Source organism: Sus scrofa, chromosome X, assembly GCF_000003025.6.
Source record: "Sus scrofa isolate TJ Tabasco breed Duroc chromosome X, Sscrofa11.1, whole genome shotgun sequence".
In the NCBI taxonomy this organism is placed as follows: Eukaryota; Metazoa; Chordata; class Mammalia; order Artiodactyla; family Suidae; genus Sus; species Sus scrofa.
The window spans coordinates 28,664,138-28,682,365 of NC_010461.5; the positions used below are offsets into that span (position 1 = coordinate 28,664,138).

Genomic DNA, 18,228 nt, shown 5'->3' on the forward strand with positions numbered 1-18,228 from the left:
AGGTTGCAAATGAAATTGTTTGCTGATAAGTTAGCCTTAAGATACAGTTTTCTATATTATTCAGGTGGGCCCAATGTATTCATGAGTCCTTCAAAGTGGAAGAGAGAGACAGAAGTGAAGGTCAAAGCAAGGTGATGAGAGAAAGACTCAATTTGCCCTTGTTATCTTTGAAGATGGAAGGGGTCATGAGTCAGGGAATGTGGGCAGCTTTTTAAAAGCTGAAAAAGACAAGGAAATGAAATCTTCCCTAGAGTCTCCAGAAGGAAGGCAGTCCTGCTAACACTCTACTTTAGCCCAGTGAGACCCATAATGAACTTCTAAACTGAAGATAACAAATTGGTGTTGTTTTAAGCCACTAAATTTGTGGTTATTTACTACAGCTGCAAGGGGAAACTAATATAGAGATTCATAATCAGTTAGAAGAATAGGATCATCTTAGAGATACAGGCTTTTGTTCACATGGACATAAACTCTTCAGTGTAGGGTTTTTTTGTTGTTTGTTTGTTTTGTTTTTTTGTTTTGTTTTGTTTTGTTTTTTTGTCTTTTTGCCTTTTCTAGAGCTGCTTCCAGCGGCATATGGAGGTTCCCAGGCTAGGGGTCAAATCGGAGCTGTAGCCACCAGCCGAGGCCAGAGCCACAGCAACGTGGGATTCGAGCCGCGTTTGCAACCTATATCACAGCTCACGGCAACACCGGATCCTTAACCCACTGAGCAAGGTCAGGGATTGAACCCACAACCTCATGGTTCCTAGTCGGATTCCTTAACCACTGCGCCACGACAGGAACTCCTTCAGTGTAGGTTTTTAAGTGTTACAATGCAGGTAGCCCTCACTTTCATTCCCTCTTTAACCCACCCCAACTAACAATACCTCCAAAGGACTGCATTCCACTGAAACTGCTCTTATCAAAGCAAATATCAGCTAGAGTGCACATATAACTTATTGGCCATAATGGGACAGTTTTCTAAGTGAATAGAGGTGTTATTAGTAAATCCACTGTGATAAATGCTTGCTACATATCAAGATTTCTCAGGGATCCTATCCCACTGATATTTCACTGGTTAATTTTCAGTGCCAATGTTACTTGAACTAATCACCAATAGTTAATGCTGCTAAACACTCTTCTCTCCCCAAAACACTTTCTTCTCCTGGGTTCTACAACCACACATTCCCCCTTCTTCCGCTCCTCTTTCTAGCAATCCTTTCTGTTGATTCCTTCTCATCTTTTAGCCTTAGGTGATCTCATTCAGGGGACTTTTTTTTCTCTAGGTGATCTCATCCATGTCAATGGATTTAAATACTGTCTATGTTGTTGATGACTTCCAAATTACTTACGCTCATCTCTGATCTTAGAAACACACATTTATGTATATTCAAGTCTCATAAGCATCTCAAGATTAACATGTTCAATGTGATAAAACAAAATAAAGGATAAAAATCATATTATCATCTCAATAGACGCAGAAAAAGAATTTGACAAAATTCAATATCCATTAATGATAAAGAAAAAACCTCACCATAAACTGGGTACAGAAGAGATTAACTCAACATAATAAAGGCCGTATATGACAAGCCCATAGCTAACATCCTATTCAATGGCAAAAATCTGAAAGCTTTCCCTCTAAGATCAAGAACACAAGGACGCCTACTCTCCCCAGTTTTATTCAACATAGTTTTGGAAGTCATAGTCAGAAAAATTAGGCAAGAAAAATAAATAAAATGCATCCAAATTGTAAAGCAAGAAATAAAGTTGTCACTATTTGCACATGACATGATATTATATATAGAAAACCCTAAAGACACCGCCAAAAAATGGCTAGAACTAATAAATAAATTCAGTAAAGCTGCATGATACAAAATCAATATACAGAAATCTGTTGTGTTTCTATATACTGAAAATAAACCAGCAGAAAGAGAAATTAAGAGAATAATGCCATTTACAATTGCATCAAAAATAATAAATCACATAGCAATACATTTAACCAAGGAGGTGAACCACCTACACACTGAAAAACTATAAGACACTGACTAAAGAAATTAAAGAAGACAAACAAATGAATTGGAAGAATTAATGTTGTTAAAATATCCCTACTACCCAAGGTAATCTGCAGATTCAATACAATCCCTATCAAAATTCCAATCGCATTTTTCAGAGAAATAGAACAATCCACAAATTTGTATGGAACCACAGAAGACCCAGAATAGCCAAAGCAATCTTCAGAAAGAAGAACAAAGCTGGAAGCATCAAGCTCCCTGATTTCAAACTATATTACACAACTATGGTAATCAAAAAAGCATAGTACTGTCATAAAAACAGGCACAAAGATAAGTAGAAAAAAAATAGAGAGCCCAGAAATAAACCCATACATATAGTCAATTATTTTATAACAAAGGAGCTGAGAATATACAAGGGGAAAGGACAGTCTCTTCAATAAGTGATGCTGGGAAAACTGCACAGGCACAAGCAAAAGAATGAAACTAGACTACTATCTTACACTTCACACAAAAAATCACCTCAAAGTGGATTAGACTTGAATGTAAAACCTGAAACCATAATTCTGCCAGAACAAAACATAAGCAATAAGCTCCTTGACACAGGTCTTGCCAATGATGTTTTGGATCTGATACTAAAACCAAAGACAACAAAAGCAAAAATAAAGTGGGACTACATCAAACTAAAATACTTCTATACAGCAAAGGAAACCATCAAAGAAATGAAAAGGCAACCTAGACATGAGAGAAAATATTTGTAAATAATATAACTGATAAGGGGTTAATATACAAAATATATAAAGAACTCATATACTTCAATAGCAAAAAAGCAAATAACCCAATTAAAAGTGGGCATAGGATCTGAATATACAGTTTTCCAAAGAAGCCATACAAATAGCCAACAGGCACACCAAAAGATGGTCAGCATCACTAATCATAAGAAAATGCAAATAAAAACCACAACAATAGTAACATTGCATATTTAAAAATTGCTAAGAGAACACATTTTTAAAGTTCTCATCCAAAGGAAAAAATTCTGTAACTGTATATGGTGACGGATATTAACTATACTTACTATGGTGATCACATACACAAATATTGAATTATTATGTTTTACACCTGAAACAAATACAATGTTGTATGTCAGTTATATTTCAATTTAATTTTTTAAAAAAATATTAAAATGTTCTGTGATAATCTATGTGGGAAAAGAATCTGAAAGAGAATGGATAGGTGTACACGTATAACTGAATCACTTTGTTGTAGAGAAGAAATCATCACAATATTGTAAAACAACTATAGTTCAATTAAAAAAATGAAAAAAAAGATTAACATGTTCAAAACTGAGCTTCTGATCTTACTCAAAAAGACCTGCTTCTCCTATAGTCTATCCTATCATTGTTGGTGGCAATTCAACTCTTCTTACTGATTAAACAAAAATCTTGCAGTAATCCTTGGTTTCTCAAATTCTTTCATAACTTATACCACTATGTCATGTGGAACATGATCTTGATGCTACAGTGGCCTCCAATTTTGCTACTAGGTATGCTGTCCCAGAGATCATAAACAGAAAAGCTCACCAACTAAATTAACATGTTCAAATCACAACATTTATTAAATCATTTTAAAGCATATGGAAAGAAGCAAGTTGAAACAGATGGAGGGTGTAATTCAATCAGGATAAGGTCAAACAGAAGGACCACTGCACTCTTTAAATCTTAAGGTGTACACTATTCAGATGTTTTGCCTTCTCTGTTAATGGTGTGGTGGAGAGCATCAGAGGTGAGACTTGAACAAGGGGTCCAATAGACAACACACCTAAAACCACCACATACACCTGCTCTACTGTAGAGAAGTAGAAACAAGTATATCTGACCTACAGCTATAGCTGATCAGTTAGTCTGCTAAAAAGGTGTAGAATTTATTTGCATTTTTATGTAAGGCACTTAGGAGGCTATAAGACCACAGTGAGTATTGTTAGTAGGTGGTCAATTTAGGGATGATGTAGCTCTCAGCCCAGAGGTGATATCATCATATATTAGTCTCTTCATCTCTTTCCATCCATAAGCAGCACTCTTGTGTATTCTACTATTTATTATGTCTATTTTTAATGTATGTAATAGGTTAGGTTACTATTGATAGTTACCACATTTTGACCTCTGCCTATGTCTCACAAGCTATTTGCTCATTAGCTATATTTAATACATGGGTTTTACTTATGTTTCATAAGCTATTAGTTTATGTACAATTTATGTTTAATGTCTCTTAGAAGTTTTATCTATCATTTTGGTATTCTTATAACACAATTAAATATTCTTAAAAAAATATAGCTAACATGTGTACCACAATGAATTAGCAAACCCTGTAGGTTATCCAAAAAATATTCAGAATTCAATTTTTATGCATCATACTTATTGGTAGAATCATTACAAAAACAATAAGGATATTCCTCAAAAATTAAAAAAAGAACAACCATAAGATCCAGCAATTCTGTTTCTAAGTATATATCCAAAGAGAATGAAAGACAGTATCTCAAAGACATATCTGCACTCCCATGTTAACTGCAGCATTAGTCACAATAGCCGAGATATGAAAACAGACCTAAATATTGGTCAATGGATGAATGGAGAAAATATGGTATATGTGTATCTATGTATAGATCTATACATACAATGGAATATTAGTCAGCCTTAAAAAAAGAAGGTAGAGTTCCATTTGTGGCTGAGCGGAAAACAAATCTGACTAGCATCCATGAGGACACAGGTTCTATCCCTGGCCTTGCTCAGTGGGTTAAGGATTCAGCATTGCCATGAGCTGTGGTGTAGGTCATAGACGTGGCTCAGATCTGGCATTGTTGTGGATGTGGCATAGGCTGGCAGCTCCAGCTCTGATTCTACCCCTAGCCTGGGGACCTCCACATGCTGTGGGTGTGGCCCTAAAAAAGCAAAAAAAGAAAAAAAGGAAGGGAATTCCGACATTTGAGACAACATAAATGAACATGGATGACATCATGCTAGGTGAAATAAGCCAGACACAGAAAGACAAATATTTTATGATCTCATTTTATATATTGAATCTTTTTTAGTAAAAAAAAAAAAAGCCAAACTCATAGAAACAGAGAGTAGAATGGAGATTGACCATGTTGGAGGGAGGGAGTCATGCGGATTTATTTTTTCACAGATAGAGAGATTACTACTTTTCAAGATAAAAAGAATTCTGGAGATGAATGGTGATGATGGTTTCACAATTATGAATATATTTAATACTCCCTGAACTGCACACTTATAAATGGTTAAAATGGTGACTTGTATGTTATGAGTATTTGTCTACAGTTTTAAAAAAATGAGGGAAAAAAAGAAAAATAATCCAAATCCAAGCCCCTGTCATATCTGCCTGGATTACTACACTAGCATTCTAGCTAGCCTCCTTGCTTCTGTCCTTATCCCTGGAGCTTATTCTCTTCACAGCAGCTATGCTGAAATAATGTGTTTATGTCACTTCTCCAATAACTCCCTACCTGATTGGTAATAAAAACCTAAGTCTTCACCATTACTTATAAGGCCCTGATCCATTATTACAACTCAGACATCATCTCCTAGCACTGTGCCCCTCACCCATACCTTTCCTTGAAATGTCCAAGTATTCCCATAATTCAGGGATTTTGCACTCTCTGTGCTTCTTTCTAATGGTTGTGTCTTTCCCCAGATACCCATAGCTCTTTCCACTCTTTATTTATAATATGTACTTTCTTAGTGAATCCTTCTCTGACTACCCAAACTGAAATTTTAACTTTCTTCCACCAAGTACTGCATATTTTACCTTCTTCTTTCATTTTATTTTCTTTTTAGCACTTTTCTATTATACTTATTACTAAATTTTACTTTACTTAATGTATATCACTTTCATATTATTTGAAACATTATTTTATTTATTTTACATGTTCATGTTATGACTCTCCCATAAACATATGCCCTCCATTAAGGCAGGAATTATTTTGTATATTTGTTTATTGATGTATCATTTCATCCTATAATAATACCTGACACATAATAGGTGATTAAATAAATAAATGTAAAATGACAACATAAATGAATACTACTCCATGTGTGAGAATCATAGTAGAGAAAAGTCAGTGGTACTTAGTGTAATTAACATGGGCTTGGAGTTAGATAAATCTGAACTTGAATCCAGGCTCTGCCACTTATTGGATAGGACTTGAAATTTGGATTGTATTGACCAATTTGAAAAGGAGACATAAGTCATTCTAGGCTGAGAGAACCATAAAGGCTAAGATAAGAAATTGCTTGGCACTTAGGCAGGAGAGAAAGTAATTTAATTTGGTTAGAATAAAGAAAACATAAAATAGATTAGTGTCAAACAAGCATGAAAATATAAATTGTTAATATATCATGGAGCTTCTTGATGAAATGTGGGAGAATGGAGTTGTTATAAAGTCAAAAGGAAGTGAAGAAAGTTTTCTGAATTATTAAAGCTGTTAATAAGAAAATCTAATCTGATTTAGAGGGGACGAAGCTATAAAGAGTGATACTGATTGCAAAGCTATTTCTATAATCTAAAAGACACGTATTGAGGGCCTGAATCAGAGGACATATATGAATGCTGAGGGGACATAACTTAATGGAGAAACACTATGAAGAAAGAATTGACAATACATGTCTCATTATTGAATATCTCAACACTATGGAGACAAAAGAATATATCACATATTTAAGTTTCAAAAACTGCTGAATAGCATCCTCATCTACATAACAAAAAAACAACAAACAGGTTTGTGAGCAATGAAACAAATTTCACTTCAGGACAAAGTAAGTTTGAAAAATCAGTGGACATCAGGTTTAGATACACATCAAAGAACTGGAAATGAATTGGAAATGAGGCTGTTACTCAAGAGAGATTGGAAGTGGTGAAAAAAAGATACAATGATCATGTGCATACAGCTTCAAGTCAAAAGATTAAATCATATTGGAGAGAGAAAACAAGAGAGGGAGAGCGTGTGAGCATGGACAAAATAGAGGGTCAAAGGATCTCACATAAGATTTTTATGCTAAGGGAGTTGGAAGAGAAGAAAGAGCTAGATAATGAAAAACATACAGAACAGCGAGAGGTGGAGAACTTGGTAAGTCTAGATGCTGTAAGAAAAGTGTTTCAGTGATAGTAGAAAGCCTGTGAGGTGATTAAAAAACACTGGATCTGGTGACCAAATAGAATTATTTGTTGAATAAAAAAATGAATATATAAAGTATAGACTGGAAAAAAAATGATGAGGGAAAGAAAGAGTCACATAACGGTGCATTAACAAGATAAAATGGAGTAGCATGTTTGGAGAGAGGAGGTGTATACCTACAGTTTTGGCCAGGGTGAGGCTCCAGGAGAAAGAGAGAAATGGAAAGTGAAAAAGACATTGGAGATTTTTGATATAAGATTAGAGTTGAATGTGAGGCATGATCAAAGTCATAAAAATAGAAACTCAGTATAACAATAAAAAGGATGACCTCCATCTAAGAATAGATGGCAGTTAAGTGATACAATGAAGGAAAACTTAGGGTTCACACCAGATAGTATTTCTTTTTGGCAAATTATGAAAAAAAATGACTTATAGGCAGAGATCCTGAAGTAGGTCAGATTGCTACACTTCAACACATCCACAACCTACAATGACCATAAATCAGATTTTCCAAGTTGGGACAGATGGGGATAACTGATGTTTCTAAGATATTGGGAACTTGGGAGATAATTCAAGCATGTTATGTTTTCCATAGGGCACAGTCACCCTCATGGCTCTCTCTTCTGTTATGGAAAACTTCACCTTTCTTACAGACCACCAAGTAAACACCTGAACTAAACCTTTCTAATGGAATCCATTATGGCCTGTCATTTGAAGTGGATCAGATATGACCTGTAGGGGGCAGCCCTTCTGAGAAATTACTTTAAAAAATTTTCTGAGTAAATAGTTAAGACACAAACTTATCAAACTTAACTATGTGTAACAACACCTTCCAATGTGCTTCCTTTAGAAACAGGCAGAACATCTTTCCCCATCAATTGTGATTCATGTTTCTTCTTTTCTAAAGGATAGCAATGGGTTTATTTCAATGGTTTATGCTAAATAAAACAGATAAGTGAATTGTTGAAATTTTACGATATATTACATAATTTGTAATACTTAGCCAAATGTTGAGTGAATAAATATAATCTGGCAAAATTAAGTCCATTTATAAATACCTCATTAAGGAGTCATACCTGAGCAATGTCTTAATAAGATGGTAATGAGGTAAAAATGTGCTGCCAGAATAGGCAGTGGAGAAAACCCTGAAAAGGCAGCTCAATAAAGTGATAATGAGAAGGAAAAATACCTCTTTTTGTCTTGGCTTACATTCCTTTATTGTAAGATGTACAACACCTATTCTTTAAGTCTTGGGATTTCCAGTGGGAGGATGGTGATTTTTAAAAAAGCCTAAAGAGTCACGGAGAGTCAAAAGCATGAGAGGGAGAAGGAGGAAAAAGAAAAGGGTGGATATACGTAAAATGGGGATAAAGGAGTACCTCCCACCTGTAAGAGTTGTTATGAGATTATTATTAGATCATATAATGTATAAACATGGCATATAGTAAACATTCAGTAATGTGCGGCAGAATTATTTTTATTTACCCATAATGAGGAAAATGATTAAGTTGCCTGTTGAAGATTTGTTTCTTGTTCAGCTTGGCTTTGTGAAAGTGTGGACAGGGATTTAACTGGAGATACTGAGTTACACAAACATTCTCACCCAGTCTCCTCTGTTCAGCTTTGCAAGAAAAACTAGCCAAGGATAAAGGGCATAGTATGCCCTAAAATATGTTTCCCTGGGGGAATCTTTCTGTGTTAAAATTCTTCAGCCTCACAGATCAATTAACCACACCAAATAAATCCCTAATTAAATACAACCACTATTTGAAAAAAATCAATGAGTCTCCAAAAATATATATTTTCTCTAATAGAATCAAAACGATAATTTCTAAATTCCCATTCAGAGTGTAGTTCTGACAAAAGTCACTTCCTCAAGAACTTTTAAAATTGCTCCACTAAGCAAAATCAATGAAATTTTCTTTTAAAGTAAATTTTAGCAAATTCAGCAATTCTAGCACATTTCATTTCCATGCTCTAACATATACAAGACTATAATTTCTTGTATTTTTAGATTTTCTACAACATTGCAATAATGATGGCAAACTCCACTGAGAAGATTCCTTATGTGGAAAGTATTAAATGGTGCATAGAATCTGACCTGGTTTGAGTGTGACTTTCTTTTATAAATACTACAGAGTCTGCTGTATACAAGTTTCCATTGGCAAAAATAAAATATATCATAAGAAGAAGCTTGCAGTTATATTTTTCTCAAATGGAATATAAGCACATATTTACAGAGTGAAAATATAATAAAGGCATCTATAAAGAATATGTATTTTCTTTAAGTATCAGATACTTAGAAAAATCTCCCCAAATAATGTGACTAGCAAACTACATCCATTTTCCCATTGTTTTAAATGAGCTCTCTTTAATGACCTTTGTGTTTCGGTATAACCATTGGTAGCCTTTATAAAAGATAATCTTACATTTCTTATACAATGAAAGTACAAATCACTATTATAAGAATCCCCCATTCATGAAGAATTGACATATGTTCAACCTAGAAAGGTTTCAATAACAAAACAGCACCATGTGAAGTATCAAATATGACTGGGAACAACAAATATGACTAGGAACAATGAAACAGCTCTTGATGGAGGAGGGGGAAAAGAGCACTGCAAAATCCAAATAAACAAAAACCATGTTAGATTATTTTGGATGAAGAAGCTCTTTGGTTTGCAGAACAGAGAGTAAATGTTGACAGACCTGTGAAGGAAATGGGCTCCGTGTGGGGTCAGAGGTGGTGACATAAGCAGCCTGGGTGTAGGCATAGCTCTTGAACCGAGGCTTAGGAGAGGAAGGAGTTCGTTCATAGCCCTGCGCTAGACTGACTGTGATCTGCAGAAGGGTTCAGGGGAGGGGGATAGAGAGGAGGAGGAGACAACATCAGTAACCCTGGAAAGACTGCTTTTCCACACACTAGAAAAATGACTATTAAATAGAAACATTGAGGTAGAAAATTTAATCCTAAATGCATAGAAGTGGTATTAGAAGTTGGGACACTCTAGGAATTGTGGTGTTCCTGTGAAGTTGGTGAACAGGTAATCAGGGAAGAGAGGAGGAGAGGATTTAACCATAAGGATTCCATACTGACACACTCCCAGCACTGATGCAGGATGGTGCTCTTCAATCGGGGCAAAACAAGCATCCAAAAGCAATTTTCTCTGAACCCAAAGTAAACAAAACCAGAATGCATCATGTCAATACTCTAGAAAGGACAGAAGCTTTCATAAGCTAAATATAGAATTAGCTCAAGTAGAGTGAGAAAATTAGGCCTAAGAGCTTTCCACGCCTTCAGCAGAAAATTTGCTATGGGCTTTTTCATCCCTTATTTGTGTCAAAGAAAGTAAAAGAAAACACCCTAAATATCCATTGGGAAGAACAAGCCCTGTAATAGATTCTTACACTGGATTCTATACAATAATATAATAAAAATCCTTATCATATATATTCTCCATTTATTTTTCATTTAAACTACTTTTATCAAAAATAATACCTTGAATAACCAAAATCTGTTAATACATCAGCAAGTTACCACTAAAAATAAGATAATATTATTAAACAGAGTGCTTGTCTTAGCTCTTGCTCTTGTTCCTTGCTCTGGTTGATGGAAAGTTTAATATGCATAAGAGTCTTATTTTATTTCATCTTACACAATGGAAATGCAAAATATTCTGTGCCCCATATTCCTATATTATGGTGCATATCAATAGGAAACTATTCTAATGTGCTTTGAAAAACAACATTATAGCCTATGATATCAGATAAAATTTAGGTTTACAGAGTGTTCTCTCTCTCTCGTTCTATCTCTATCTGCAAATACACACACACAATGCACACGCACATACAAACACATTAAGGTATATACATATATTTTGAACATGTATGTGTGTGTAATATATGAACATATACACTATGTCATATAGGTATGATATACATGTACATATCCATAGACAATATAGATATGTGTGTATGATAACTAAATGCATATATAATAGAAATTATCATTGACATTAGTTATCCTTTCGAACTTTTACCTGTTGAGAATAGTGCATTTGATGATGTAATTGAAAATGTTCTTCTCTAGTAACTTTAGATGGCCGTGGCAACATTTCCACTTCTTGGATGGCTTCAATGCTCACTTGTTGAGGCAGAACTTGGAAGAGTGATGTGACGTACATTAAGATGGACTTCTTATCCGGATAAGTGGTGGCAACATCTGTAAGCACATTAATACCACACATCAATTTTTGGTTTCTATATTTGAGTTTCTAGAAGAGGAATGGACAAATCAATGTTACAGGAAGAAGACAGATTAATGAGCACTCGATTGTCCATGAATGTCCTCCAGAGACTAATTAGAACATGATAATCAGGCCTAAAATGTCCTTCCAATTTGGCAGACCAATGAGATGAGCACTAAAGTTAACTTCTTTTCCTTGTTCACATAAAAACTTCATTCCACAGTACTTTTTCCAAAGTCAAATTGCCAAACTAACCCATCTAAGACAGTGATTTTCATTAGATAAGAAACAAAAATAAAAGATTACACCTTCCTTTCCATGGAAAGTTATAATAGCATGTCAATTAAAATGGTGCATTGGTAATTAAATAATCACACTAAAGAGTTCAATGCCTTGGCTTCCAGTAAAGAAAGCTTGTACCTCCTCATCAAATTTTTACTGGTGATTAAGCATGTAAGAACAAAATAATGTCTCTGTGTTGAAACAAACCACGTATTTCTACAATCAAAATAAAATAAAACAACTATATACCATATGTATAATGATTTGTAATATTCCTTAAGTACATTAAAATATTTGTTTACATTAGTGCATCTGTTAAAGTCAGTTGTCGCTTTCCTTCTCAGACTTTAGAGATAAATTTAAAAGTCCTTCACCTAAAGTTGATCTGACATTATGTCCTTTGCCATATCTAGGGAATGAAAGAAATCCAGCATTTAAAGTCAATAATAATTCATAATAACATATATAATAAGTGGCAGCTCCTTCAAAAGCTTTTTACTATATACCATTACAATTTCCCCACTGTGTTCATTCCAGGGAAGCAAAATGTAAAAATAAGCCTTTATGTGAAGTATATCATTAATCCTAGAAATGTTAAAACATAAGTCCTGGCAGGAGGCCAGGACAACTTTGCAGGAATATGCCAGGCATTTTTCCTAGCTTATCTAGCATTAAAAGATCTGTTTTAAGTTAAACATGTATATTCTGGTCAGGTGTTCTGATTGTGAGTAAAAAAGTCAAGAGTCAAATTTCAAATCCACAAGCATAAAAGGAGGTCGAACAGGTCATTTAATCCATCCCTTCACAAGTAGCCGGAACATGATTAATCAGAACAATTGTTTTTAAAGTATTTTTTAAAAGAGTTCCAGAAGAGGGAAAAGTTAGCTAATGCTCCTTGGTCTGCTTCTATCCATAGTATAATACAGCCCTCCTTAATTTTTAATGTGCATATGAATCACCTGGGGATCTTTTTAAAATCAGAATTGGATTCAGTAGGTCAGAGGTGGAGCCTGAGGCTCTGCATTTCCAACAAGCTCCCAGGTGATGTAGAAGCTGCAGGCCTGAGGACCATACTTTGAATAACAAGGTTCAAAAAAAAAAATGACACAGAAGCAGACTCTTAGTTTATCTACTTCCTCATTGTGTTTTTAGAAGATACTTATTGGACACCAAAATGCATAAGGCTCAGAAGTACAAAGTTATGTAAGTATACTCTCTGCTCCCTACTATAAACTATAATTTAATTATTAGCCAACAGATGGTGAAGGTTATTTCTGCAAATATCTTTTAGGAAAGAACTAAAGAATACTTTGCGTATAAGTAGTTACACTTTACTTTCTTTTAAAAAAATCTAACTTAGCTTTGAAATTCTGAAGCCTAAAATCTCCCTTTTGTCTGATAATTATTTTTTCAAGTGTTAATTGTATGGTAGTTACTACACTTCTTTACCACACATTTTTGAAACTCTGGAATGTTCTCTTCCTTCTCACTAGAACTAGTCAGTTTTATCTGTAATGAGCACAGTTTAGAATTCTGTTTATTTTTCAATGTATTAAGTAAAACCATCTGTGAGAAAGGTATTGAATGTAAAAATGTTTTCTATGTAATAAAAAGTTCCATGCATATTTACTGCTATATTAGACATGTGCATGTATATGTTTGATCTCAAACATATGCAATGATAAAAAGAAATAAAGGTAAAAATAGATAGAGCATTAATTTTTTGCCCCAAACAAATGTCAAAAGTTGTAGTACATTTTATCTACATAAAAACATCTTTTGGATGAATGTGAATACTCATAAATATCAATCACTACAATAAATGTACACTATCTGAGCAAACTACTGATGTTTTTGCTCAAATCTTTACCACCCTACCTCTGAAGCTGTACAGGATTCAGTTGTACCTGTAGGTACAATATTGGATTCAGTAGGTAGAATCCAATATTTCTTTTTTTAAAGAAAGGAATTCAGATATTCTAAAACATATACTTTATTGGGAGATCAGAAAATTCATATGAATAGAAAATGGAAATAAATTTGTATATGATTTCATTAGCTAGAAATGCAAAAATTGGAAAAAGGTATTCCAGGAAGTATAAAAGCATAAACAAAAGTACAGAGGTAGATTAGATATGTCCTAGAAGAGTGTCTCTGGGTGTCCTAGCCACAGAGTTGAGAATAGTGATTAACAAGACAAAATGGGTAGATTGCATGTTGAACACTGAGGAATGATCAACAGCAAAGTAGAAAATTTGGCCTCAGTTCAATAGGCTGGAGAGTGACTGCTTTTGAACATGATTGTGAAATCATTAAAATTTTTGTAAAGTACAACTGTTAAGAGCAGAGAATGGAATGAGGTAGAAGCAAACGAGAGGGAAGGAGAAGACCAGGACCCAATCCAGATAGGAGGTTATATAATGAAACTAATACAATAGGCTATGTAATGAAAACAAGAGGATGCATGATAGAAATTCTGAAACAGGTCCAAAATAACTTCATTTAATTTCCAGTCATTTACTCCACAGTCTTTGAAAATGTGTATATACAAAATCCTGTCCTAAGCCCTGAGGGTACAAATATTAATAAATTGAGAATCAACCCCTTCCTTCTGAAAGTCTGCCAGTCAGAAGTGGACTCACTCCCGTGAACAAAACTCTGAATGCAAACCAATTAAAGATGACATAAACCCACTCCTACTCTGAATGTTCACAGATATCTTGACTGCCAGGCCTCCCCATCAAAACATAAGAATTCGAGGAAGGTGACAATAATAGGATGTGATATCTTTTTTATTACTATTATAAGACATTAAAATGTATGAACTGAAAGAAGTGAGTGAACTCTCACAATGAGAACTTAAACACTTATATGAAAGTAATCTTTTCACTAAAACCTTACTACATAATGGGTCCAATGCCACAAAAGTTTAAATTAATAATTTCTTTTTTTTTTCTTTTTATGTCTGGACCCATGGTATATGGAAGTTCCTAGGCTAGGGGTCTAATCAAAGATGCAGCTGCCAGCTTACACCAAAACCAAAGCAACAGTGGATCCGAGCTGCATCTGTAACCTACACTGAAGCTTATGGCAAAGCCAGATTCTTAACCTACCCAGCAAAGCCAGGGATTGAACCAACATCCTCATGGACACTATGCCAGGTTCATAACCCTCTGAGCCACCATGGGAACTCCTAAATTAATAATTTCTAATCCCATTTTTGGAGCCACTTCAGAATGGAAATGTTGCAAACTCATAAGACTGCTACAAAGTTTATTTTATGAACAATGCTGATTCTGATGAATATTTCTATTCCAAAGAAATTGAAGCCCACAGTGTTTAATACAAAGTTCAAATGCTAGTTCAAGTCAAAATTAAAACCCAATCAGTGCCTCATACTTCCCAGGACCTTACCCTCATTTTTTCAGAGAATGCTATCTTAGTGCATTTGAAAACTGAGTATCTCAAAGTCATTATCTAAATGATTACCCTGTGATCTATGTGGTTCTATTTTCCTTCTAGGAATCCACCACAAGGAAACAATCAGAAACATAAATGAAAATTTGTGTAAACTTGATGTGAAATTTAAGTCCTGCTTACAATTCGAAAAGGATATATTTATCATACAAAAATGAAAAACATTTGGTCCATTCAAATTGATTAAGAGAGAATTAGACTTAAAAATGATCAAATATATGATTGTATGCGAATATTACGGAGCCATTCAAAATATTGCTTTTGAAGAATATTTAATAATATGTGAAAATAAATTTTAAGGTAACATCAAAAGAGAAGAATGTATAATTTATGAAGAACATCATGATAACTTTATGGAAAAGACTAGGGGGACATACTTTAAGACATTAGGGAAATGGGTGGACCTGGTATCTCTTGTGAAGCTGCAGCTGAGGAAACTCCGGCGCTCAGCAAGGCGAACGAAAAGCCCAAGAAAGGATTTAAGACTGAGAACAACGATCATATTAATTTGAAGGTGACAGGGCAGGTGGTACAGTTTAAGATTAAGAGGCATACACCACTTAGTAAACTAATGAAAGCCTATTGTGAATGACAGGGTTTGTCAATGATGCAGATCAGATTCCGATTTCACAGACAGCCAATCAATGAAACAGACACATCTGCACAGTTGGAAATGGAGGATGAAGATACAATTGATGTGTTCCAGCAGCAGACAGGAGGTGTCTGCTAAAAAGGGAACCTGCTACTTTACTCCAGAATTCTGTTCCTCCAGATCATGAAGATAGTCTTAATTAGAAAACCACAATTTTGTTCCACCACATCTTGATTACTACAGTATAGTTTTCTCTGTTCTTTCATTTTCCCCTTTCCTATTCCTTTATTGTAACACAAAGTAACTGGTGTATATGCACAAGCATACTGGATTTTTTTAAAACTAAATGGCCAATGGTACGTTTTGATTGACATCAAATGGAGATGGGATGGGGAAAAATACTGGTTCTGTGAAAATACCCCCTTTCTCTATCAATGGAAGGTTCATTCATGTCTTATCTTTATATTCCAGTAACTTATTTTGTTCTCGCTGTTTAACAAAAAAAAAGGAACAACATAAAAATCCTTGCATATCTTGTTTGATTGGAAAATTTCAATGTTTTTCATTTATCATTGTAAAACCAAGGACAATTCTGTAACTTTTTTTTGTACATAGCCATTACATGTAGGGCAATCTGTCTTTAGGTAGGGATAAATTACTCTAAAAGAAATGAATTCTAGATAGTTTTCCCTTCAAGTGTCTTGTTGTTTAAATTAACTTTTTTTTAATACATTAGTGAAATGGGTGTGCTGGTGGAATGGAAGATAATTTACTTTTTTTCCTTCATCCTACCTGTATCTTTCAGCATTCACTAATTTTATAATGAAAGTATCTATAAAGATAGTAAAAACAAAGTTGCACAATGTTTTATTTTAGTATGCCCTCACCCTAAAAGTGTCAATTCGAATGAGTTCATTAGGAAACTGGTGTTTTCAACAAAACTGTTCTTATCTTGGGCAATCAACCTCCAGAAAGTCTGATTAACCAGCTGCCAGGCAACTTGCAATACCTCTGGGAAATCTAAATAAGAGCCTCCACTGTCTAACCCTCAGGTCAGTTTTCCACCAAGAGACAGGCAGGAACTGAAATACTGGATTATAATACTTATCATGTGTAATCAAAAGAAGTAGGATTTCAGAGATAAGAGATGTATAAATATGCACTCACAAAGTCTGGTCAGCCTTTTAAGAATTTTATTAAAAAATTAAAAAGGATACCATTCAGAAAATATGGTCAGAATAAATCTGGATCATTTCCCATAGAATCTGTATTAGGAGCAAAACAATAAAGAAATTCACTGTAAGAGAAGGGGAATGAGTTAATTGGAAAGAAGAAGCTTGTGCTCATAAACTAGACATGGCCAGATAGCTCTAAATATGAAAATGTGAAAATATATTTGTAAATATAATTTTAAAAACCTTTGTTTGCTAAAACAACCAAATGTACACATGTGAATTTTTTTTTCTTTTCTCTTTTTTAGGGCCACACCTGGGGCATATGGAGGTTCCCAGGCTACGGGCCTAATCAGAGCCGTAGCTGCCAGCCTATGCCACAGTCACAGTAAGCCAGATCTGAGCCGTGTCTGTGACCTACACTACAGCTCACGGCAACATCAGATCCTTAACCCACTGAGCGAGGCCAGGGATCGAACCCGCAACCTCATGGTTCCTAGTCGGATTAATTTCCACTGTGCCATGATGGGAACTCCACAGATATGAAATTTGAAAGAACTTACTGCTGAAACAAAGTGGGTTTACACTTGAGGTCTGTAGATAAAGAGGTAATGTTATCATGTCATCTGATCTCTAAGCACTTGAATTTGTAAGTTGTAGGTGATATCATAGCAATGGACTAAATCATTAAAGTATTAGATTGTTATTTTCTGTTTTTTTTTTCTTTTTCATGGCTGCACCTGTGGCATATAGAAGTTCCTGGGCGAATTGGAGCTGCAGCTGCTGGCCTACACTGTAGCCAGAACAACACATGATCTGAGTTGCATCTGCAGCCTATGCTACAGTTTGTGGCAATGCTGGATCCTCAATTCACTGAGCAAGGCCAGAGATGGAACCCACATCCTCATGGATACTAGGTGGGTTCTTAACCTGCTAAGCCACAATGGTAACTCCCTAGATTGTTATTTTCAATTTTAATATTTTTCATCCAACAGTACATTCTATATACATGCATTTTCCATTTACAAGCCACCATACACAATAGATACACAGCGTTCAGGTAAGAAAATAACTTGCACAAGTCCCCTCCAGTTAAATTCTTCAATGTTCTACATGTTCTGCCCTCACTAAATTAAGTACCCTTAATTAAGCCATTCCATAAATTTAGCATTTCACTCAATGATCCAAGTTGCCTTTAGTATCTAATAACAATCCTTCTCATTAAAGGGCTATAAAATACAGCAATGAAAATTATTTGAATTGATGAAGATAATTCAGTTTC

At 34.8% G+C, this 18,228-nt stretch overlaps 1 protein-coding gene and 1 pseudogene across 14 annotated transcripts in view; one reads left to right on the top strand and one right to left on the bottom strand.

Annotated features, from left to right (window-relative positions):
- Positions 1–18,228, bottom strand: part of DMD (dystrophin) — a 2,622,506-nt gene that overhangs the window by 1,635,915 nt on the left and 968,363 nt on the right. For 12 of the 14 annotated variants that reach the window (XM_021079543.1, XM_021079551.1, XM_021079550.1 and 9 more), the window contains 2 exon segments: positions 11,217–11,398; positions 9,886–10,017 (listed from right to left, as the gene is read on the bottom strand). In XM_021079543.1, the coding sequence (XP_020935202.1) occupies positions 9,886–10,017; positions 11,217–11,398 (314 nt within the window). 14 annotated transcript variants of the gene reach the window in all.
- LOC110257714 lies at positions 14,859–17,293 on the top strand (annotated as a pseudogene).